The 25756-nt window shown below is 35.1% G+C and overlaps 1 protein-coding gene across 1 annotated transcript in view; it reads left to right on the top strand.

The window, feature by feature from the left end:
* The window catches only part of LOC123562366 (serine/threonine-protein kinase SMG1-like), a 91862-nt gene that overhangs the window by 1398 nt on the left and 64708 nt on the right, over nucleotides 1-25756 (top strand). The window contains exons 2-20 of the mRNA XM_053537206.1: nucleotides 6927-7004; nucleotides 9278-9359; nucleotides 10238-10285; nucleotides 10822-10947; nucleotides 12397-12567; nucleotides 13872-14042; nucleotides 14359-14431; nucleotides 15861-16012; nucleotides 16335-16436; nucleotides 17211-17287; nucleotides 17725-17917; nucleotides 18328-18458; nucleotides 19052-19213; nucleotides 19729-19935; nucleotides 20278-20379; nucleotides 20846-21028; nucleotides 22027-22132; nucleotides 22930-23119; nucleotides 25484-25611. Of these exons, the coding sequence (XP_053393181.1) occupies nucleotides 6985-7004; nucleotides 9278-9359; nucleotides 10238-10285; nucleotides 10822-10947; nucleotides 12397-12567; nucleotides 13872-14042; nucleotides 14359-14431; nucleotides 15861-16012; nucleotides 16335-16436; nucleotides 17211-17287; nucleotides 17725-17917; nucleotides 18328-18458; nucleotides 19052-19213; nucleotides 19729-19935; nucleotides 20278-20379; nucleotides 20846-21028; nucleotides 22027-22132; nucleotides 22930-23119; nucleotides 25484-25611 (2424 nt within the window). The 5' untranslated portion in view covers nucleotides 6927-6984. The remainder of the gene's footprint in view (nucleotides 1-6926; nucleotides 7005-9277; nucleotides 9360-10237; nucleotides 10286-10821; nucleotides 10948-12396; nucleotides 12568-13871; nucleotides 14043-14358; nucleotides 14432-15860; nucleotides 16013-16334; nucleotides 16437-17210; nucleotides 17288-17724; nucleotides 17918-18327; nucleotides 18459-19051; nucleotides 19214-19728; nucleotides 19936-20277; nucleotides 20380-20845; nucleotides 21029-22026; nucleotides 22133-22929; nucleotides 23120-25483; nucleotides 25612-25756) is intronic.

Genomic DNA, 25756 nt, shown 5'->3' with positions numbered 1-25756 from the left:
CCTCCACACTTTTTTTAAACAAAATCTCCCCTAAAAACCAACAGGCCAATTTTTATGAAAATTTCCCGGGATGTTCCTTGGATGGCCCCCCTTTAAAAAATTTTTTAAAAAATTGAATTCCCTGCGAACACTTTGCCATGGCAACGAAAAGGGAAAAACTTTAAAAATCTTTTTCCAAAAACAAAAAGCCCTGATTGATATTTGGTGTGAAGCATTGCCTAGTGAACCCCTACCAATTTTTTTCAAATCATAACCCCCGGGGTCAAATTGACCCCCCCCCAGGGGTCACTTGATTTTTAAAAAAGAAAATCTTAAAAAATCTTTTTCTCAAAAACCAGAGCCTTAGAGCTTTGATATTTGCATGTAGCATTGCCCTGGTGGGCCTCTACTAAAAATTTTTCAAAACATGACCCCGGGGGCAAAATTGACCCCGCCCAAAAGGGGTCCTTGATTTTACATAGGAAAATCTTTAAAAAATTTCTAAAAATAAAAACCAGAAGGCCCAGAGCTTTTGATATTTCCCCTGTAGCATTTTTAAAATGGACCTTCAAAAATTTTTAAATCATGGCCCCCGGGGTCAAAAAAACCCCGGCCCGGGGGGCACTTGATTTTACTAGGAAATATTTAGAATACTTTTCTCAAAAACCAGAAGCCCTAGAGCTTAGAATTTACATGTGCTTGCCTAGTGGACCCTTACTAAAGTTGTTCAAAATTTGACCGAGGATCAAAATTGACCCGCCGTAGGGGTACTTTACTTTACATAGGGAAAAACTTCAAAATTTTCTAAAATAAACCCGAAGGTAGAGTTAGATTTCACTGTAGCATTTCCTAGTGGGCCTCACAAAAATTTTTTCTATATGACCCCCTGGGTCAAAAAATTTGGCCCCGCCCCGGGGTCACTTGTTTCAAATAGGAAATCTTAAATTTTTTTTTAAAATAAATAGAAGGCCCAGAGAAAAATATTTGACATGTGGCTTGGGCCCAGGGACCTCTACAAAATTTGTTTTAAACCTTGTCCCCCAGGGTCAAAATTGCTCCCCCTAGGGGTCACTTGATTTTATAGGAAAATCTTAAAAAAAAATTCTAAAAATAAACCAGAAGGCCTAGAATCTTAGATATTTGACATGTAGCATTGCCTATTAGACTTTTACAAAATTTTATCTCAAATCATGACCCCTGGGGTCAAATTGACACTGCCCCATGGGTTTAGCTTGAATGTACATAGAAAAATCTTCAAAATTTTCTAAAAATAAACAGAAGAGTTAATATGGTACGAGAGCTCACGGAACTTTTATTGCAACAATTGAGGCCCAAAAGAAGTTTATACTTTTTTGATAACAATATTCTTGTCCTGCAGGAAAACCATTTTCTTATGTGTCAGAGCCGTGCCTTATTTGAGTTTGTATCATTATGTTGTGATAGGGGAGGTTATAAACTCACTTGTAATAATATTAGGTGGGTAGGGTTTAAAGTTTTCGCATAATAGTTTTTTCACTGTTTCTTTTATTACAGTAAACTATTTGATTGTTCAGTAAATGTATATATGTCCAACATGACAGCAATAAGAAATTCATCAAAAAAGGACTGAAGGGCAAACTGGATATTCAGGGTCAAAGTCAGATTTATGGTAAAAAATCACAAAAATTGGCATATTTTGAAAGTTACATTTTTATTCTTATTAAATAGTTTGTAATCATAAGTCACTCATCTTTATTTATGTAATTGAGTATATCAGCCAAAATTAGAATGCAAATTTTATTGCAAGAATTCAAGGTCAACCCTGATAATTGAAGGTTTTTCAAAGTTCATTTTAATGCAAAAATGTGAAAACTTATTTACTTAAATTTTTCTAATCTGTTTAATATGTTTTTCACTTTTGGGAGTCAGTGAAGTTAATTCGTCTTTAATGTCTGTTAGTCAGGCAAAGTCGCAGCAGTGCAAATGTAACCCTAAAAATGCCAAGAGTAAGCTAATCATCAAGGGTCCAAAGGGTCAAAATTTGTGTGGAAAAATCGCATTGAATAGCTTTACTGTTTGAACATAAACACCGATATGTATTAATCATTATAAGTAATTGCTCGTGATTTATTTTAAATGGATATATGTCTCACAATATCAGTATACAGATATCGTCTAAAATCAGACAAGTTCAACGTAATATTAAGGGTCAAAGGTCATTTTTAAGTAAAAGAATGAAAATAAATAGCTCTTTAACTTTTCTCTTTTTTAAACTATATCTTGGTCTGATTCAAGTCAATGATATCAGTTTCTTTTTAATGTCACTATAAATGTCTAGGCCATGTCTGCGTATGAACATCTTATAATTCAAAACATTCAAGTTCAATCATAATAATTAAAAGGTTCAAAGGTCAAAAAAGTGAGTAAAATGTTGGCAATAATATCGCCTATTTGTATATTATCCTTCCCCCCCCCCTTCACTCCCCCCCCCCCCCCCCCCCCCCCTTACCCCCGCCTAAAGTATTTGTTTTGTCCATTTCAGTAAACTGATCGTTGTTCATTTTACAGTATATATGTATCAGACGATGTCATAGAGGAGACAATAAGTCAAGCGTCAACTTGGTATTAAGGGCAGGGGTCATTTTTTGTGTAAAAGATCAAAATTTAGCATACTTACTCATTACTTTGTTAAAAAAATTAGCCTTGTTTTTATTATTTCACTGTTAGAAATTTATTTTAATGTCATACATGCCAAGCAGGGCAGCAATGTAGGTTTTATCCTAATAAGTCAAGCCAGCCTTTTTATCCATGGTCAAAGTTTCAAATTTGTGTGTGAAAATTCGCAAAAAAGTAGCATTTTTGCAAGGATTTTCTTTATTGTTTTCGTCAAACACTAGTAACTGATCATTATCATTTTCAAGTATATATAAAACAGGTGATATCATTCTTCCTTAATATGAAAATCAGTCATTGTCAAAACCTGACATTAAAGGTCAAAGGAGAGGGTCTTCAAGAAACTTGCCATTATGAAAAAAAATGGCTAGTAACAAGATGGAGAGCAAATGAAAAAATTCCTACGGCAAGTCTACCAAGGCACCGTTCGGCCCCATAGCAGAGTACGCATACACCTCATGGGTAACTTGCTTCCAAAACCAGTACAGATAAATGGTACGAGGTTCAAAAATTCAGGCCTGAAGTAATTCGCGAGAAATGAAAACAACTCCAATAAAGAATTGTAAATGTAAAAATCCACTTTGAGCCATTAGAGACTAGACGAGAGTACAAGCTCTTTGCAGGCAAGAGGCAAAGGCGACTTCCTTCACACCCACTCCTTTCAAAGCTCGAGAGCAGAACTGAAAAAACATACTGAAACGACAGATCCCAACGTATCGTCAAAGAACTGCAGAAATGAAAACAGAAGCATGGAACAGAGGCTGAGCCGCTCTTGTGCCGAATGATGGCGTTCCTAGCAATGTGCTCCAAAGATCAGTTTGGAGGTACCTGGAGTATGAAGAAAAGAGGAAAAACAAACATCAGGCCCACAAACAATCTTTTACGCTAGAGAAATGATCGATGACCGCTATTCAGGCCCCCATTTGGATCCAAGGCATTTATACCGATTGATCAGCGGAAAAAAAAGCAGAGTCAGAAGGTGGAAGTGGTGCATACATCAAATTTCTCCTCACTCTCTCTCCAGTCGGCAAAAGATTCTCGACTTTAGAGCCGAGGACGCAAGCCCCCACTTCGGCCACACCCCAACGTATGAGCGAGGAGAAGATGGACAAAATATTGTTTTCTGACAGACTCCAAGTGTGATCTTCAGACTCTCAGAGGTCCATCAGACATCTTAACGAGACAGCTGCTGGAAATGTAGGCATAGCCCGGAGATGAAGCTGCGGACAAACTTGCAAAGGAAGCAACCAAGGAAATACAGTTTCCAAACCTCCCACTTCAATACAGAGAAATCTTCAGATTTGCAGAGAAAAAAAGATTTTCGTTAAAGAATGGAAAGAACATAATGATGGAGGCTACCTGCCAAGCTTATCCGGCCCCCCCCGGCCCCAACAACTTTCCTCCGTCAGCGCACTTGACACTGTGGGCCTGTAGAAAACATATGAAGAAGCGGGGGGGTGATGCCCCCACGATACCCCAACCTGCACAGTGCGAATCAAAGGAACAAATACCATTCCACATCCTGCAGAGCGGATTTCTATCTGGTGATGTACGCCAGGCTGTTTAGCCATAGACATCCAAAATGAGGCCACAGCTGTGGGAGATGCCAGCGAATGCAGAAGCGGTGAAATACACTGCCGCATCTAAGTGGCCAAAGCAATGCCATATTCCATATTTGTTCTGGATAATTTGATGTAGGGCCCACTTGCAGCAATTATGAACTGCTTTATCACTGTTCCATTGGTATATGCTTGGATCCAAGAGTGTGTGGATATCGGTCATCGATATTTCTAGCGTAAAAAGATTGTTGGTGGGCCTGTTGTTGTTTTCCCTTTCTTCTACTCCTGGTACCTACAGTCTGATCTTTTGAGCGCATTGTCTAGGATCCATTCATCGGGTACAAGCCTCTGTGTTAGTGCTGCTGCTTTCCTTTCTGCAGTTTTTTGACGATATCGATTGAGACTCTGTCGTTCAGTATGTTCTTGTTCTGATCTGGAGTTTTGAGTGGAGTGGGCATGAATGGTAGTCTCTTTGCTTTCTTTTCCTGCCACAAGGGCTTTTGTTACTCTCGTTTTTCTCTAATGGCTCAAGGTTGGCTTGACTTTTCCATTTTTTCTATTGAGTTGTTTCCATTGCTTTTAGAATTATCCTCAGACCTGAATTTTGAACTTGGTCCAGTTTATCGTACTGGTTTTGGAAGAAGTGACTCATGTGGTGGATTCGTACTATGCTATGGGCCGTGCGTGTGCCTGAGTTAGACTTAAGTGGATCTATTCATTTTGCTCCCCAACTTGTTAAAACCTTTTTTTTTAATAATGGCGAGTTTCTTGAGTCCACCTCTTTTCCCTTTGACCTTTAGTGTCAGGTTTGGACCTTGACTATTGTTTTCATATCAAGGAAGAATGATATCATCTGTTATATTACTTGAAAATGAAATAGTGATCAGTTACTAGTGTTGACAAAAAATACCTAAAACGATAAGAAAAATATTGCAAAAATGCTGTTTTTTTTTGCGAAATTTCACACAAATTTGACCTTTGACCTTGGATAAAAGGGCTGGCTTTGACTTATTAGGTAAAATATACATTGCTGGACCTTGGTTTGACATGTTTATCATATAAAACAAATTGTTAAGTGAATAATAACAACAAGCTTATTTTTTAACAAAGTAATGAGTATAGTATGCTAAATTTTGATCTTTTACACAAAAATGACCCATCTGATCTTTTATACCAGAGTTTGACTTGACATATTTTCTCTTCCATGACATTGTCTGACATATATACCCAGTAAAATGAACAACGATCAGTTACTGAAATGACAAAATAAATACTTTTAACAATAAAAAATATTTACAAATAGGTGATATTATTTGGCAACATTTTACTCATTTTTGACCTATGACCTTTCATATTATGATTGAACTTGAATGTTTTGAAATTATATGTGCAAACCAGACCATGGCCTAAATTCATACATTAAAAATAAATGATACCATTGACTAATATCGAAAGATATTGTTAACAAAGAGAAAAAGTTAAAGAAGCTATTTTTTTTTATTCTTTATTGAAAATGACCTTTGACCCTTAATATACATTTGAACTTGTCTGCTTTTTAGACGATATCTTTATTACTGACATTGTGAGACTATATACATTTAAATATATCACGAGCATATTACTTATAATGATTATACATATCTGTTATTTTTCAAACAGGAAGCTATTCATGCGATTTTTCACACAAATTTGTCCTTTTGACCCTGATATTAGCTTTACTCTTGGCATTTTTAGGGTTACATTGCGCTGCTGTCTTTTGCCTGACATACAACCCCATCCCCCCACCACGACTTTAACTTTCAGTGACTAAATAATGTGAAAAACATACTAAACACAATAGCAAAAGTTAAGGTAATAATTTCACATTTTTTGCATTAAAGAACTTTGACTTCAATTATCTGGGTGGACCTTGACTTTTTGCAATAAATTTGCATTTAATTTTGGCTGTTATACACAAATTACATAAATAAAGATGAGTGACTTATGATAACAAAATGTTTTTCAAGAATAAAAAATGAATTCAAATATGCCAATTTTTGTGATTTTTACATAAATCTGACCTTTGACTTGATATCAGTTTGCCCTTCAGTCCTTTTTGAGAATTTCTATTGCTGTCATTGTTAGTGGACATTATACATTTACTGACAATCAAAGAGTTACTGAATTAATCAGTGAAAAAAATGGGTGACATAAACTTTCCCTACACCCTAATATTTTTACAAGTGAGAGTTTTACTCCCCTATCACAAACATAAGGAACCAAATATAGATAGGCAACGGCTTTGACACTATAAGAAAAGGAAAATTGGTTTTCATGTCAGGTTATGAATATTGTTTTCAAAATTGTATAAAATTCTTTTGGCCTCAATTGTTGCCAATAAAAGTCGTGAGCTCTCGGACAATATTTGACATGTACAATTGGCCTAGTGGACCTCTAACAAAAGTTTTCAAATCTTTTTTTTTAAGTACATAAAGAAATTTCAACTATATTTTCTCATAATTCTTTTGATTGATATCTGTTATAGATCTTTTGACCTTGAAGATTGTCCTTAAGTGCAGTGATAAACAGCGTGGACGCGATATAGGGCACCATCATGGCCCTCGTGTTTTATGCTACCAGAAACTAAAAGGGTCACAGGGACTGTAAATGAGAGGAGTTGCGTTCATTTGTTAAAGCTTACTAAAAGATTATATTGTTATGATGTTTGCTGGATGGGTGTGTTATTCTGTAATTCAGGGGATATAAAGATGTGAAAAGTGAAGTGGTCTACAGTATAGGCTTGATTGGAAGTCTTATGGGACAAGATTCACACAGGTAAACATTAACACTTCGTACATTTACAACACTAGAAAGTGTTTTTTACGTCACTTTCTTCGGGAAAAAATCATAGAAATTTACTTAATGTACAGTAAAACACAATTTTTTAACTGTAAATGTTTCATATCATTGTACCCCCAGACAACAAAGGGGGGGGGGGGGGGTATACTGGTTTCAGGTTGTCTGTCTGTCCGTAGACGCAATCTTGTACGGCTCCCATCTCTCTTTATCCCTTGACACAATTAATGAAAAACTTCATACAATGTGATCAGTACCAACAGTAGTGTGCATGGGGCATGTTAGGTCTTTTAGAAAAAAAAAATTTGCAGAGTTATGGGATTTGTTTTTTTTTGTTACTATTGACTACTATACATAGACACAGTTTTGTGCGCACCATTCTCTCCTCATCCCCTTGACACAATTTAATGAAACTTCACACAAATGATCAGTAACAACAGTAGTTGTCAAAAATTGCACAGTTATGGGGCTTTGTTTCTTGTTAACATACTATGTACATACAGTCTACATACAATCTTGTGCATGCCTAATCTAACCAACCCTTGCACACAATTTAATTGAAAACTTCACACAAGGTGATCAGTTACCAACCTGTTGTGCATGTGTGCATGTTACATTTTTTTAGATAAATATTCTGCATAGTTATGGGACTTTGTTTTTGTTTACTATACTGTATACATACAGTCTATATACATACAGTCCACATAATTATGCAATCTTGTGTGCGTTCAAATTGCAATGACTGATGTCAGTGCATGCAGGGGATACATTCATCACCTTTAGTGATAGCTCTAGTTTCATAAGGAAATGTTTTTTTCTTTAACCATCCAGTGTTGATTATTTGTTTCCGTTTCTTAAAGTATGTAACATAAATATAAAACAACTTATTTTGGTATGATTTTTACCTTGAAATATTTCAGTTGTTACTACACAATTTTCCTCTTGTAAATGACCTGTTCCCTCCTCCCTCAAATACCACCATCATACAGCCACCATCAAACAAAAACGCAAATAGTAACTCCTAGTCGAGTTTCATAAAAAATGTATTTCTTATTACTTTTTATTAGGGATGGGAACGAAAATCAAATTCGAATATCCGTAAATTAGTGTATATTAAGTATAGTTTATTTGGGGCAATGCTAATTTTTCAGAATAAAACCGTTTGTTCTTTCGTGTTTGTTTATCGTATATCAACTTGATCCAAAGATGTCAAATTAACAACAAAAATGCAATGCATTGGCAGGGGTTACCGTTGCGGTTTAACAGTTTGCAACAGGTGTTAGTGTGATGCATGTCAAAAATTGTCCAATTAACAAGAAAATTGCTATGCATAATTGACAGCGGTCATCGTTACGGATTTAACAGTTTGGCACAGCGGGTAAATGTGTTATTCTTTTGACCTTTGTTCATTTTTATTGGCACCTGTATTATGTAACAAATTTTAGAAATATTGTTTTTTTTTCGAAAACAATACCAAACTTGTAGATATTGGCGATCTCTTTTTGCAAAATTTTGTATGACATTCTATACCATCCGCAGAATCGGTTTTCATCGACAGCGCCCGGGCAATCAGCCATATTTGAAATAAATTTTGAAGTAGTTTATAATAAAATCAAGAAATAATATACGATAATGTTGAAGGGGTTTAAGTTGCTTTGTAGGTTGTCGGCTTTTTAAACGCCCAATTGAAAATTTTCAAATGGCGGCCGTAATACAAGAGCGCGACACATGCTTAAATGATACGGCCGGCTATTTTTAGATAAAATTGACGAACGGTCTATTAAAATTGTTTGGTGTTTTTCTACAAAATCTGAATAGTTAAGTATGTTCTAATTACACTGACCAGAATCGTGAATAAAAACACTAGGGTCGGCGGCAGGTCTAATTAGGTAGGTTGGATTACCCGAAAAACAAACCTTTTTTGGCATATTATGTACGACGATTCACGTTTTTAAAACAGCGAAATATATTGTTTATATGCCAATCATTTAATAAGAGTTTGAAAAATTCCATTAAACATGCCGAATATTCGAATATATTCGAATATGGCAAACCAAATATTCGAATATTGATTCTAGTATTCCTTCCCATCCCTACTTTTTTATGCAAAACTAAGAATGAAATACTATTTGGGTAATTTGATGAAGAAAAGTTGTCAGATGGGCTTTAGTTCTAACTCTGTAACAACACAGACTTTAAATGTTTGACATACTGATACCCATATACATTATTTGGGTTGTTTTTCAACATAGATATTTCAACTGGCTGTTTGGGCAAGTGAACAGTATGATAGAAGATGATGTTAGGGCACTGTTTCTTGAGGCCCTGTTAGAGGTAAGTTTACTGAAGGTTGCAAGGTTTTTTTGAGGCCAAGTCTGGGGTACAATAATGGAAGGACAAAGAATAATCATAATTTTGGCAAAATTATTCATTATAGGCATTTTGAAGGTCTCTGTGGGTATGTTAACAGTAGCACAGAAGCACTATTCATCTATCAATGTCTTTATATTGTGATTTAACAATTTGACCAACATTTTCTTAGGGGGTAAACTGGAAACTTAGTTTTCAACATGTGCTTTTTCTTGTCCGACTTTTTGAGGTAAGGAAAGTTTTTGTCACATAAAAATGTGTTTTGAGGCAAAGGTTTAGGTCCTCTGATTCATGAAAGTCATTGGATATGGCATTAAAGTTTTGTTGTCAGAAAGGCCATACTTTAATGGATGAAAAAGACCATTACATTTCCATTTGAAAGGTACTGCTTATGTTGAGAAGTCTGTGGCTTGTCTTGTTTTTCTTTTTATTTAAAAGTTCATAAATTTTAATTTATTAGGCTGAATATAGAGGGAAATGTCAGAAAGCTCAAACACCACGGAAAAACTCAATCTAGGAAAACAACTTTAGGGAGCTCAGTATGGGGAAAACAGTGTCAAAATAACTGAGTATACCAGTATGCAAGTGGTGTCAAAAAGGCTCAATGTGGAGAACAGTGTGAAAAAAGTTCAATACAGAAAAGCTCAGTATGAGGAACAGTGTCAAAAGGCACAGTATGGGGAGCAGTGTCAAAAAAATTAGATATATTAGGAACATTGTAAGAAAACTCTGTATAGGGAAGCATTGTAAACAAAGCTTTATAGGGAAACTTTGTCACTGTAAAAATGAATTCAAGGCAGGATATTATAAAAATCCTTACTTTGATATTATTATTATTTCAGACATTGAAATGTGATGAGAAGAAGCAGGTGACTGCAGAATTTACTCCTGTAAGTGTACACTATATAAATTAATGTTACAGTAATATAAATCTGTTGTCCTTGCTTTAGTATAGTCTTAGTGAAATAAATCTTACTTGTTAGGGAGTACAGCAGACAATTGAGAGGTGGCAGGTTCAGTGTTTGCATTTGACAGATGGTCTTTGTGACAAACAAGGCATCACCTCTGCACATGTTCCGTATGCGCAGAAGTTGTCAGTGACTTAGTGAGAACATGTTAGTATTGCTTATAACATCAGGAGTGAAACTGGAGAACAGTCTCTTAAAGAAACTTCGCCATTGGTCAGTTTCATTACATAACTCAGAAACAACCAATCTTAATAATTACGCTGGAATTTTGAGACTAGTTTCAATACTCGTTAAATGTTGGATCCATGTAGGTTAAGTGATAGTGTTACTTAGCTATGATACCAGTAGCAAAGATAATATTTTGTATCTACCAAGCAGTGTTCCCGTTACAAAAGTTGTGCTGTTTATGATAACTTTGTGACAGTTATATATATAATGACTGTGTGTTGTATCTACAGCTGGTGCTGAATCACCTACAGACGTTGCTAGAGAATGCTGATACCCCAGAGCTACTCATGTCAGTGGTCACTGTAATACTGCAGGTCACTAAAGTCTATCCACTCATCTTCCAGGACTACTTTAGGGTATGTGACTTACTTATCATGTTATTGCATTCATATATAGGCTTGGCTGAGAAGGGGTACTTTACAGCCTATTCTAATCTGACTAACAAGGCTTTAATCATCACAACGATATTATGTTGATGTCACGCCGATGTGATATTTAGCACCATGTATGCATCGTAGAAAGAATAGCGGCTTTCGAATTTGGTCCCCAAATTATTTTACTTAAAAACATGGTTTAAAATACAAAAATGGCACATAGCATAACTGTGTTAATGATTCACACACACACACACACACAGAGAATTTGTTATTTGTTGTTCAGAATAATTCGCCATCATTTGTGCTCTAATGGAACTATTCTGCAAGACTTATTTATATTACCACTTCAAGTCCTGGCGTATATACACAAAGGAGCGTGACGACCTACCATTTGGCGCCATACATGCACCAGTAAATAGTTCTATCATATCTTATCTAAATTTTACAATAAAAGGTGAATTAAAATAAAAATAATTTACAGCAAAACCACGTTTGAACACTATTATACACTCAGGCGATTATATGTCGTACGAAATTATTGCACCCAACGTATAACTGCCCATTGTGTATAAATAGTGTTAAAACACGGTTTTGCTACAAATTATTTCTTAAATATGTGTAGTATTTTACAAGCTCTGATATGTTATTAGTGTCAAAAAAAGAGTGTTAATATTGGCTACAAAGGTGTTTATTCATTGTCTGGAACATACTTTCTTTATACTGGCTTCAGTGTAAAATTATGCTCATAATACAGAATGAGTTGTGTTGTCATGACAATGAATAAATACCTTTGCAGTCAATATTAACACTCTTTTTTTTTGCTGACACCCTTAATTTGGGTAAGGCATATATGTGTTTTAAATGAACATGTTTTGAGAAAATAGATGTATAATTAATCCTGTCTTTTATATCATGCTTTGGAAAACACAGTCTAAGTACAACACCAATTTACATGCAGTAAAAATGTCTAGTTTCTCTTACAAGCTTGTGAAAGTACATTTTATTGCTTGTAAATGACTACCATGAGAATAGATGTTGTGCTGAATTATGGTAAAGATAGAGAGTTTTAAAAGTATATGTCTTAGTATTTTCTAAGTATTTGTAGTTTCATTTTTCCAAAATCACAATTTAAATTGGTTTTGAAAATTTTGTCTTAAATGCCCTTTTTTCAGCCTTCAGCACATATACAAGGTAATACTAAAGCTTAAGAAATTATCGAATCTTGTCCAGAAAAAATTGAATTGTATCCACAAATATCCAAGAGTGGACTACTGAACCTTGTAGACTGCTACCATATTCATGTCCCTTAAAGTAAGTGATGCATTCATTCAACAAAGACTGTTGGAGGTGATACAAATGTACAGAATCTTATCCACAAAAATTGAAAGTTTGGAGTCTGTAGCATGTTTTTGAACTTTTTTTCTGCAGGACACAGTTGACATTTTGGTTGGCTGGCACATTGACTCCACACAGCGTAATGGAGTGATTGATTTCACATCGAGGGCCCTCATTTCATTTAAACAGTTTTGGGTGTCAGATCAATCATTCACACAAGAACTTCTGGGACAGTTCTTAGAGGATATGGAGGCATATGCAGAGGTTAACTTAATATTTTACATGTCTAAAGACTATTTTATATTGATTTATGAAATATAGTAAGTTGACATAGTTTATAAATCAGTATATATGCAAAGATGCAATCAAGTATTTTAATTGCATTGATCAGGGCTTTCATTAGTGTTAAAAAACAACAACAACATTTCAACTTTCTACAAAACTTGTTGTTTTTGAAGGCTGATAGTTACTAATTTTGCTGATTTTAGTTGCCAGTGTTTCAGAAAATCATGACTTTTAAGAAACCCTCTCATTTTTGACAAAGTCTTACAGTTTAATAAATGTAATGTTTGATAAGCAGATGAATTATTATTGATCCATTCAGTTTAAAAATCTTGTAATGCGAGTAAATGTTGTTTTATGTAGATTTTCTTTATCATTCAGTTACTAGGAAAGTGGGTCATTACAGTATTAAAAGACAGTCATTATGATTTGATAAAATTAAATGGTTTTAGATAACAAACTGCCAGACTGGTCTATCTTGCTACAGGATAGATGTGTTTTATTACTAGGGGTGTCCAGACTCCAATTGAAATGTATGAATTATGTCTCCCCCATAGGTGGGGGAGACATATTGTTTTAGCCTCCGCTGTCTGTCTGTCCATCCACATTAAGCTTGTCTGGCTTTCACAGGTCAAACTGCTGTCCAGATTTTGACGAATCTTCTCAGCAGTGATCAGTACCAAGCCTAGTTTTGCATATCAGCGGCACGTTCCGCTTCACTGCACAAAATGGCAGCAAGAGCTAAAAATTGAAAAATCTTGTCCGGCTTTCACGGGTCAAACTGCTGGCTGGATTTCAATGAAACTTCACAGGAGTGATCAGTACCAAGCCTAGTTGTGCATATTGCCAAAACGTTCCGCTTCGCTGCACAAAATGGCTGACAGAGCTAAAGATGAAAATATCTTGTCCGGCTTTCACAGGTCAATACTGCTGGAAGGCGATTTCGACGAAACTTCACAGGAGTGATCTGTAACCAAGCCTACATTGTGCATATTATTGGCACGTTCTGCTTCATGCTCAAAGTGTGGCCACCAGAGCAAAAATAGAAAATTCTTGTCCGGCTTTTACTGTCAAACTGCTGGGACAGATTTCGATGAAAACTTCAAGGAGTGATTAGTACCAAGCCTAGTTATGTCATATCGCCAAAAACTCGTTTCCATTTACGCACAAAATGGCCAGAGCTAATAAAAGTCTATACATAGGGGGGAGACATATGTTTTTGTGACAAAACACCTTCTAGTTATTGTAATATATTTCTACTTATTCTTTACTTTGTACCTATACAGGATCTTAACATAGTGCTACAAGACAAGCATGCTAAGTTAAGAGTAGATATTCCGGATGAAGTGGTGAAGATTGGTTCCTTGTTGAAAGTTTTCTCTACTGTTATTAAAAGTCTTGGAGAAGAGTTTGATCCACACAAGTCCAGATTGATGTCCATGCACTACTTTTTGGAAGTAAGTTTCTAAAAAAGATGTAATCTTCCTTCATTTATTAGAACTTTGGTGAAATGGTACAAAATGTTGGATGTTATTGTATGTATTTCAACAAACTATTGAAGTATTAGCAAACTGTTAGAACAGTTTTTGGTAATTTTGTACTGAAAAATATCAAGTTTAACTTTATATCATGTGAATGCTATTTATTATGAAGAAATTAAACAGCATATAGGAAGAATATAAATGTCCAAAAGTTAGCTTTATTTGTTGAAATAGTGTGTATGTAATTTTTTGTATGTTTGTGTATCATAGCCAACATTTTATTTGTTAACAGGTATTTGAGAAGACAATTCAGGCAATAGATACATCCATGAAATGTTATTTTTCTGAGTATGTGGTTATCACTGGTAAGTCACAGGTTTTCCTTTGAACAGTTAACTTACATTGAAATATAACATTCAAAATCTAATTGTGTATAATTTACCATTGATAAAATTCCCACTAATTTATGCTTTTATATGCTTGAGAAATACATAAATTCATATCCCAAAAAAGGATTTAAGTCTTAACTGACTTGTGCATTGTAAACTTAGAAAGACTATTTCATTGACTATTCTGAACATTCTGCACATATTCAACATATGTAAAGGGAGGTAATCATTGCCATTTTATCATGCCATTTTAGGCTCATCTGATTTTTTGAAAAAAAAATGATGAGTTATTGTCATCACTTGAGCGTGTTGTCGGCGTCGGGTCGGCGTCTGCGATCGGCGTTGCCTGGTTAAGTTTTATGTTACCTAGGTGCTTTTTTCTCTTAAAACACCCACCAAAGCTATTGCTTTGAAACTTGGAAAATACTTGTTCACCATCATAGCTGACCCTATTATAGCATGAAAACATAACTCCCCTTCTTGTTTTTGCAAGATTTATGGCCCTCTTTTGTACTTAGAGAATATATCAGATTTTTCTTGTTAAAAGTTTTATTGTTTAGTTAACTTTTCTCCTTAAAACTAGCAAAGCTATTGCTTTGAAAACTTGGAATACTTGTTCACCATCATAAGTGACCCTGTATACATCAAGAAACCATAACTCCATCTTGATTTTTGCAAGTTTTATTGCCCCTTTTGGTCTTAGGAAAATTCAGTATATCTTGGTTAAGTTTTTTGTTTAGGTCAGCTTTAATCATAAACACTATCAAAGCTATTGCTTTAAAACTTCCTACACTTGTTCACCATCATAAGTTGACCCTGTACAGCAAGAAACATAACTCCGTCCTGCTTTTTGCAAGAATTTATGGCCCCTTTTGGACTTAGAAAATATCTGATTTCTTGGTTATGTTTTTATGTTTAGGTCAACTTTTTCTCTTAAACTATCAAAGCTATTGCTTTTTGAAACTTGCAACCACTTGTTCCCCATCATAAGCTGACCCTGTACAGCAAGCAACATAACTCCATCTGCTTTTTGCAATAATTATTGCCCCTTTTGACTTAGAAAATTCATTTATTCTTGGGTGAGTTATTATGTTTAAGTCAACTGTTCTCAGAACTATCAAAGCTATTGCTATAAAAACTGGCACAGTTTTTCACATCATAAGTGGACACTGTACATCAAGTAACATAACTCTATCCTGCTTTTTGCAAGAATGATGGCCTTTTTAAAACTTAGAAAATCATGGGTAGGGACAATATTTGCTATTACACTAAAAAAAATCAGATGAGCGTCAGCACCCGCAAAGGCGGTTGCTTTGTTTTATTGTGTTGTTAAGAAATGCAGTTCATTCCACAGTTACATGTTTTGAGAAAGATTGTTGTGTACATTTTCCTTTTTTGTTTTCAGCCAATGAGTGTTTGTTCTTGTTACTGAACTTGGTAAAGCAGGATGTTATATCATGCCAGGAGACTTTGTTCAGTTATGTTTCTACAGTTATGTTTCCTGCATATAGGGTTAGAAACAGATACATTGGCCTGGCTATGAAACTCATGAAAAAGGTATATATTCTGCAAGTGTTCTTTTGTTATGGACTTGTTTAATGTTATTAATTTGATACAGTTCGATAGTTTATTTTGATAGATTTATTGAGTGTTAGTTTAGGCTATCTACTGGGTATTATGTAGTAGCATAATGAAATGCCTTTTATTTATAATTATACCTTTAATACTTAGTTCCTTATTTTAGCTGAATATTCTGCTTTTTGTACAGCTTAAATGCAAAGTATCTGAAAATTAAATAAATAACTTTAAAAAATTGTGTCCATTACAGTACCATCCTGATGATTTTATTGACCTAACTTTCATGTTTCTGTTATTTCAGGTGATTGAGATATTTGGTACCCAGCTTCCAGTGCAGTGGTTGTCTAATATACTTAAGTCTGAGTCCCTGCTTCATACATGTAAAACTTCTATATCTCCCGAGGTAAGTTAGAATAGAAAACATTTTACAAAAACAGCAGTAGATCTGGCATCTATAGCCATCCAGTTTTATTTTCTTGAAGAAAAGATAATGTTCAAATAGTTTTGCAGTGGTAGAGTTATTTTTGGATCCTGAGGTGGCAGGTTCAAATTCTTGTGAGAGTGGAATTTGAAAGCTGACTCCACAATCCCTAACCAACGTGCTAGCTTGGTCACAAGACAAGACTCCGTCATCAGAGTATTTATCATCAGTGGTGATAACTAATCCTATAATAGATGTAATAGAAATAGATTTAAACAAAGATTCAGAATCCTTCATAAAATTACTTATGTCTGGAAATAGGTTTAAACAAAGAAATCAGAATCCTTCATAAAATTACTTATGATATGTCTGGGCAGATGTCAGAGATAACTGAATCCTGTTTACTAACTTATACATATGTATATGCAACTGTTACTTGTAATTGTGACACAGATAATAAAATATAATACAGAATAAGAAAGCTGGATTCTTTTCAATTAGTGATTTGGGCCAATCAGGTACTTCATACTGTTTAATCATTAATATTGATAAGGGACTAATTTTTGTAAATTTCTTGGTTGAGTCAATCCAGAAAATGTAATAGGAATGAACCAGTAGAATTCACAATTATTTTATAACCAAAGGTCAAAGTTCATGAATTTACATCCCAATGAAATAGCTGATTTGGCCAGAACAACGAAATTCTGTCACCACAAATTTGATAAGTTCAAAGTTCATCTTTTATGTCTTTTCCAGATATTGAAGGACCTGGCATCAGTGTACCAGAGTCTGCTTGGCTTGAAAAGCATTCCTTTGTTAGAAGAGACTTACAGGTAAGATACGGTTTCATGTGGTTTTCTGAGACACTGATGTGTTAATATAAAATCTATTATCTTTCATGCAAAAATTATTAAAATATGAAAGCTCTTTTGAAATATGTAAACACCAAAACAGAAAATTGATTTTTACCATAATTTGACAAAAAAATGGATATGTAGAAAAAAATACCAGGAAGAAATTTGTGTCAGTAAGTGCAGATAAGAGGTGACAGAGAAAATTTTACAATAATTTTAAATTCAATTGAGAAAATACTGTTCTGTATTTTGATTTAATCTGAATTTTCAAAATCATGAATGATAACTAAATAAAATTTTACTGTTGTTTGGAGTCCAATGACACAGTTAGATTTAATAAGTAATACACCCTTGAGAACTGGAATAACACACAAGAAAAAAACAGCTGTATCTTATTTTAAAATGTTTATATTTAGACATTTATTGGGAGATATACAATGTGGATTCAACACGCTACTTGAGAGCAGTGGAGATGAAAATCTGATAGACGTGATTCCGAATAACCCCTACAGCAGTGTTGTGTATACTAAACGTGAAGCTGAATCTACATGTGTATTCTGTCTGTGTGTGCTCGGAGAGATTGGCAACACAAAGAATAATCTCATTGGAGTAAGTACACTAGAATATCTTAATGGTGAAACTACACTAAAATTTATAAAAATTTGTTGCGTCTTGTAACAACAGGCCAATTTTATAAACTCTAATTGATATTTTAGCTCATCCAGTTATGAGATACTGCATAAAAATTTCAATCTTTACAATAGATTTAAATGCGAAAATTTGATTTGGATAAGTTTCCCAAACATAATATATTACTTACTAGATTACAGGGAAATGAGATCAGATTTCTCCCACTGTATGAGTATTATTGAAAAAACTATGTTACAATCACATCTTTAGTGCCACATTATTAAATTTACAAAGACAAGATATTACTGTAGATTTCTGAAGTCAGTTCAATTTGGTTGTCTCATGATAAAGTTCTTATCAGTTACATAAATGATATCTTTTCTTCCTAGATGTGGGCCTTATCACCAAGCCTGTTTGACTTGTACTGTAAGCATCTAGATGTGGTCCGAGCTTCAATAAGCATACAGTACCCAGCCTTGCAGTATGCCATCTTACAGTCTCTGTACTCCCATGCAACCAGGTATGAATGTTTAATAACTCTTTGAACAGTAAAGGTCAGATGTTGGTCTCAGCTGAAAAAAATAGTTGCTAATTGACTAAAAGCATCTAAATAAGTTGCAGCAAGCTGTTTATCCCCTTTGTAGAGCAACAAAATAATAGCTTTTAAACAAAAGACAAACCTGTGCTTAAGTCGTCTGTGAATAGAATCCACAAAGCTAAGAAGATGACTAGTTTTAATTCCAATTGAAACATTTGCATTGTACAGTCCAGCTATATTCACCTAAACTCACAAGGACCTTTGAAATTTGTTAAAACCATTGGTAGTTGAAGCCAACCTGAATTTGGCGACAATATCTTAACTAATACTGTTTTTATATACTGACAGTTTTGTCAGTGTTAACAGTTTATAAACATTGTTGAATGTGAAAATATGAATATGGCCTAACTTACTAAAATCATTGTAATGTCACCCAAATCAGCCGCTTACATAAACGAAAAGGATGTCATAAAGTTACTGCATGAAAACTGCTCATTTGTAGAGAGTTTTAGGTAATAAATGATAGACACAGATACATAACAACAGGGTGAAGTAAATGCACTTCTTGTTTTCAGACATGGAAATTTTATTTCCACAAGTGCCCTTTTTACCCAGAATACACCTCTGGAAGGAGCGCTACTAGCTAATGTTAATCCTACAACAAGCTCCAACTTTACAAGGCTTCTCAAGATGCTGGCAGACCTCTGTACACATTCTAATACTGCCTTTGACTGCAAGTAAGTCATATTGCTCATAGTAATAATCTTTCTGAATGTAAGAAGAATGTCATGCTTGTCTTGCATTGTCATTTAAAACATTAAAGACTAAGTTATAGATTTTTTTACTTCAGGCACCTGGCAAAATAGGTAATGGTTACCAATTTGAGGTAACAGACCTTTAATGCATGGTGATTTGAGCCCTGTCAGTGTCTGTTTCCTGTAAAAAATGTATTGCTAGGTAATTTCTTTGTCAGTGCTTGTAACCTGGTGCTCCCCAAACCCGTATGTCTTATGTAAAATTAGCCTGTGATACTGACCAAGTTTGAAAACTTAAAGACCAGTCTCCAAAATCCAGCATCTGATTGGCTGTATCTTAGCAAGAGTTTTGAATTGACGAATGGCATTGTTATATTCATAGAGTAGTCTTAAAACTTAGTTATATAATCTCAAACCGTATCATTATTTTACAGAAGTGCTTCCTCATAAAGAAGTGATTTATATATGATGTGATTATCATGTCTTATTTTTTTCAGACTACTTGCTTTGAAATGGATATCTGAGATAATATCTAGTCTTCACACCAGTCAGCATGTGTACACCACTCGACAGTTCCTGACCCTAGTTCAAGCCCTGTACCATCTGGGATATGACCAAGAAGAGGAAGTTGGCGCTGCTGTGCAGTCCTGTCTGGCCAGTCTTTTCAAAAATCCAAAAGCATACCCAAAGTACATTGTAAAGGGGTATGTTTATATTTTCTTCATACTGAACTGTATAGTTATTTATGTTAAGTTTAAAAGGGCAAAGTTTTAGCATTGCAAATATTTCCATGTTTATAATAAAATACAAACTCTGATTTAAATGTCTAAAGTGAACTTAGAAAATTAAATCAATTTGTTGTATAAAGGCTGTTTCCATGGAGAGTAGAGGTTCATTGTATAAGAATTTTTACTTCAAGTAAATTTTTACTTGAAACCAAGGGACTGGGAAACACAAACAAATGTGGTTTGAGCTTTCAGAATAATAGGTAGCTGCTAAATTTTTGATTTTGATTTTAAGGCAGTGTGTATTGTATTTGTTTACAGATGTGTGAAGCTGTGTATGTACAGACTGTCAGAGGGCAGCAGTAAACTAACAGAAGATTACTTCTCTTTGTTGTGTCTGTTGCCTATTAATGTATCTGCTAGGTAAGTCAAACATTTAGCCTATTCAAAACTTCCCTGTAGCACTTTTACTGACAATTTTAGCAGTCTGTAAATTTTTACATGATTTATATTCAAATAAGAAAAATGAAATGAGAGGATTCTACATGTGGTATCTTTCAGTGAACTGTGTGACATTAGAAAGTTAAGATTTCATACTTGCTGGATTTCATTCTTTATTTCAAAAAGCATCTGAGATTTTCGAGTTAAGAATATTGCTGTGTTCATAAAGTTTTGCCCTGCATATAAAATATACTTATGTATTTATTGTAATTCTTATGTACAGCAAGGATCTCATTTAAAAAAAAAAATTTCTGATGTTTATTAGTGGACGAAATTTTGTAATTATTTTGAAAACTTAACAAATTAATTAAGAAATGTGATGGGTTTTACCATGAGTTTTCTGTTAAGAGTACAAAAAAAATTAAGACTGTACGATTCTTGTTCACAGTAAAAACAATGGCCTGTACATGCTGGATGAAGATATGCAGTTAGTGTACAATGATTTGACTGTGGGATTGCCTGCTGTGTGGCAGGTGTGCCAGAACTACTCTACCAGGGTACCACTGGGCTCATTTCATTCTCACAACTTCAGACAGGTCCTAGGTTACCTCTTACATAACAATCACGTCAAGTAAGTACAAGAATGATAGATTTTGAAATACTTTTAACGTGGTGCTTGATTTGGAGGTCATATATTCCACCCCTCAACCTATTCTCTGTTCATTATGAGAAGCCGAGCCTCTCTGGTCCAGTGGTTAAGGCTGCTGGCTTCATGTCATTTTCCTCTCATTCTCTTGTGTCAGAGCCCTGTTCAAGGTATTATTTGAAGAAGCTAACTATTGGTGGTGGTGTGCTGAAAGATTATGGTTCTACCCAGGTGCGAGCTTGTTCCTGAAATATAATGTCTGCATGTGTACTTTGGGTCTTCCACTACCATTGAAAGCTGGCTACAGACTTCATTTTGAGGCACACTTGAGAACATAATCAGCTTTATACTTTACTTACATTTGATCTATGTTAAAATCAAATATGCAGAAACTAAATAGATTTAAAACCTGTACATTTATAAGAGAACTGCACTTTTTAGCTCGACTATTTGAAGAATAGGGGAGCTATCCTACTCGCCTCGGCGTGAGCGTCACACAGATGTTAAAAGTTTGCGTACCACCCCAAATATTTTCAAAGTCCATTGAGATATTGCTTTCATATTTTGCATACTTGTTTACCATCATGACCCCAGTCTGTAAAAAGGAGGAGGCAACTCTATCAAGCATTTTGATTGAATTATGGCCCCTTTTTGACTTAGAATAAATGTTAAAGTTTGCATACCACCCCAAATATTTTCAAAGTCCATTGAGATATTGCTTTCATATTTTGCATACTTGTTTACCATCATAACCCGAGTCTGTAAAAAGGAGGAGGCAACTCTGTCAAGTATTTTGACTGAATTATGGCCCCTTTTCGACTTAGAATATGCTTATTGTAATGTTAAAGTTTTACTCATTGCTTATATTATACTATCAAGCACTGAGAATAGTCGAGCGCACTGTCCACTGACAGCTCTTGTTTAACTCAGTTGTAAAGAATAATACTATTTGTTACTGTGACAGATTCTTCATTCTATTACAGACAGACTGGTTCTCTGGCATGGTTAGAATCTATGTATTATTCAGCGCAGAGGGTAAACAGTAAACCAGACTGGAAGATAGCTGATGGACTGTTCATGCAGAACTATGTAAGACTTTTTACAAATAGTTTAGATATATTAATACTATCTTCCCAGTATTTCATTGTAAGGCAGATCCTGTGACAGACCAGTAGGGTGGCACATATGTTTACCAACACTGGTATGGAGGTAGTATGTTCAAATCTGAGGCAAGGCTTGACTTTGTTAGTGTGAAACACGTGTAAACACATGCACATTCATTGCCACAACTATCAGTCAGTTGAAGTAGACCAAAGTATTTATGCGTGTGTGCCCAGGTAAAAGTGAGTCCAGAATATACATTTCCTAAGGACCTAGGGAAAAGACTCGATATATAATCAGTGATATAGTTTTCATTGGTTTTATTGTAGCATTTTACTTGGGGACAGAATGTCCCCACCTGGACTCATTTCCAGTCAAGCCCACATCAGACTTCATATACCTCCCCAACATTAAGTTAAGACCAGTACTGCCAGGAAACAGTACAGTTTATATAATCACCTAGCGCTGAACACTTGTCTTATAGGAAGTGGTCAGTAGCAAGCACTGTTAACTACAAAACTAATGACACGCTAATAATATGTCTGGCTTTGAAATAATGACTGTTGTACAATCATTTATTTTAATTGGAGACTAATTTTTCATGAATTTCATTGTTGAGCTAATCCACAAAATTTAATCCTAACAAAGCAGTAAAATTCCCATTCATTTTATGTTAAGAGGTCAAAATCCACAAATTTGTATCCACACGAAATAACCAATTTGGCCCAAACTACGAAATTTAGTGCCTGAGAAATTAAATTTTACAGTATGTGATTCCATTTTAGATATCAAGAAATACATGTGTTCAGTGGTTTTGGGCTACGTGGGAAGCCTCCCAGTTCTGTATTCTGACTAGACTGAAGACGCCCCTCGGGAAGCCACAGGAGACATTCATGTCTATAGAGGCTGTACTGAAATCACTTGCAATGGAAGTTGATAACCAACACACAGAGGAGGAGGGAGAAGCAAAGAGAAGTAAGTTTGTATTTTAGGTTGGAAGAATTTAGATTCATTTGATTAAAGGCTGTTGTTAAATTTTTGGTACATATATGTATCTGGTGGTTTTTAGCTCATCTGAGCACAAAGTGCTCATGGTGAGCTATTGTGATCATGCTGTATCCTTTGTCAGTTGTGCATGCTTCAGTCAGTCAAGTCATCTGTCCATTGTCAACAATTGAGTTTAAATGACATCTCCTCCAAAACCACCAAATGGATTTTGATGAAACTTGGCCTGGATGTTCCTTGGATGGTCCTCTACCAAAATTGTTCAAACAGTTCTGCTTGGTTGCTCATAGGAGCTGCCAGAGCTAAAAATAGAAAAATCTTCAAACAACATCTCCTCCTAAACTAATGGTCCGATTTTGAAATAATTTCACACAAATGGTCCGTATATCACCCTCTACCAAGATTGTTCAAATTAAACAGATTCATAAAAAAACATGGCCGCCAGGAGACTTGGTCACTTTTCCCTATTTGTATATAGTGGAAACTTTAAAAATCTTTGTGTGAAACTGCTGGCCCGATTTTTAAATACTTTTACACAAATTGTCCTTGTGTGACCAATCCTCAAACAATATTGTTCGAATTATTTTGATTTTCAGAAAACTTGGACGCCAGAGGGTCACTTTTCCCTATATGTATATAGTGGTTACTTTAAAAATCTTCTTTTATAAAACTGCTAGCCAGATTTGAAAATAATTTCACACCAATTGTCCTTATGTGACCTTCTACAAATATTGTTCAAATTTTTCTGATTCGCTTGTACACAGGTGAGCACTTTCAGGTCAGTGACCCTCTTGTTTTAAATAGAATTGTGAAGTTTGCTCTTGGTTGGTAGCAAGGACCAAGTATTAGAAATAGTCAAAGTGCTGCTCTACAACTTGATGATTACTACAAAGTCTGAAGTTTTAAATGTATGGTCCTTCAACCAAAAAGATTTTTTTTGTATTTTTAGCTCACCTGTCACAAAGTGTGATCGCGTGTCGTCCGTCCGTGTGACCATAAACTTTTGCTTGTGACCACTCTAGAGGTCACATTTTTCATGGGATCTTTATGAAAGTTGGTCAGAATGTTCATCTTGATGATATCTAGGTCAAATTCGAAACTGGGTCACATGAGATCCAAAACTAGGTCAGTAGGTCTAAAAATAGAGAAACCTTGTGACCTCTCTAGAGGCCATATTTTTCAATGGATCTTCATGAAAATTGGTCAGAATGTTCACCTTGATGATATCTAGGTCAAATTCAAAACTGGGTCACATGAGATCCAAAACTAGGTCAGTAGGTCTAAAAATAGAGAAACCTTGTGACCTCTCTAGAGGCCATATTTTTCAATGGATCTTCATGAAAATTGGTCAGAATGTTCACCTTGATGATATCTAGGTCAAGTTCAAAACTGGGTCAAGTGAGATCAAAAACTAGGTCAGTAGGTCTAAAAATAGAAAAACCTTGTGACCTCTCTAGAGGCCATATTTTTCATAAGACCTGTATGAAAATTGGTCTAAATGTTCATCTTGATGATATCTAGGTCAAGTTCAAAACTGGGTCAACTGCATTCAAAAACTAGGTCAGTAGGTCTAAAAATTGAAAAACCTTGTGACCTCCCTAGAGGCCATATTTTTCAATGGATCTTCATAAAAATTGGTCAGAATGTTCACCTTGATGATATCTAGTTCAAGTTCGAAAGTTTGTCACGTGCGATAAAAAACTAGGTCAGTAGGTCTAAAAATAGAAAAACCTTGTGACGTCTCTAGAGGCCATATTTTTCAATGGAACTTCATGAAAATTGGTCAGAGTGTTCACCTTGATGATATCTAGTTCAAGTTCGAAACTGGGTCACGTGCCTTCAAAAACTAGGTCAGTAGGTCAAATAATAGAAAAGCGTTGTGACCTCTCTAGAGGCCATATTTTTCATGGGATCTGTATGAAAATTGGTCTGAATTTTAATCTTGATGATATCTAGGTCAAGTTCGAAACTGGGTCATGTGCGGTCCAAAACTAGGTCAGTAGGTCTAAAAATAGAAAAACCTTGTGACTTCCCTAGAGGCCATATTTTTCAATGGATCTTCATGAAAATTGGTCAGAATTTTCACCTTGATGATATCTAGGTCAAGTTCGAAACTGGGTCAACTGCGGTTTTTTGTTATGGCATCTACTCTGAAACTACTTAGTGGTTACTTGGTGGAAACTTAGCCACAATGAACTGGGTTGCGTGTGGACAGGCGAGCGATTCAGGACCAACATGGTCCTCTTGTTAGTTGTTTGCATACGAGAATATCTAATTTTGTATCTAATGAAGGAAGATTTTTCTGAAATAGAGTAATTTCTATTGCATTTTCAGGCAAGAAATTTGAGGGTGAGGATAAAGCCCTTAGGGTGAAGTTGTTACTACAGTTCATGGAACATCTAGAGAAACAATTGTATAACGCATATGAAGGGGCTGCTGTCTCTATGCCTGTATTGCCAAAGGTAATATTGAACGTTGATATGAACATCAGTGAAGTCTTAGCATGCAGCCGCCTTTGTTAAGAAGATACAGTCTAACTTTGTTTGCTTGATCTCAGATCACTTAGATAACTTTGTTGAACTTCCGAGTAATAATTGCTCGACCTAT

Source organism: Mercenaria mercenaria, chromosome 2 (assembly GCF_021730395.1).
Source record: "Mercenaria mercenaria strain notata chromosome 2, MADL_Memer_1, whole genome shotgun sequence".
Classification (NCBI taxonomy): Eukaryota; Metazoa; Mollusca; class Bivalvia; order Venerida; family Veneridae; genus Mercenaria; species Mercenaria mercenaria.
Note: the sequence above shows the minus strand (reverse complement) of the source record. Positions and strands in the feature narration are given on the sequence as shown.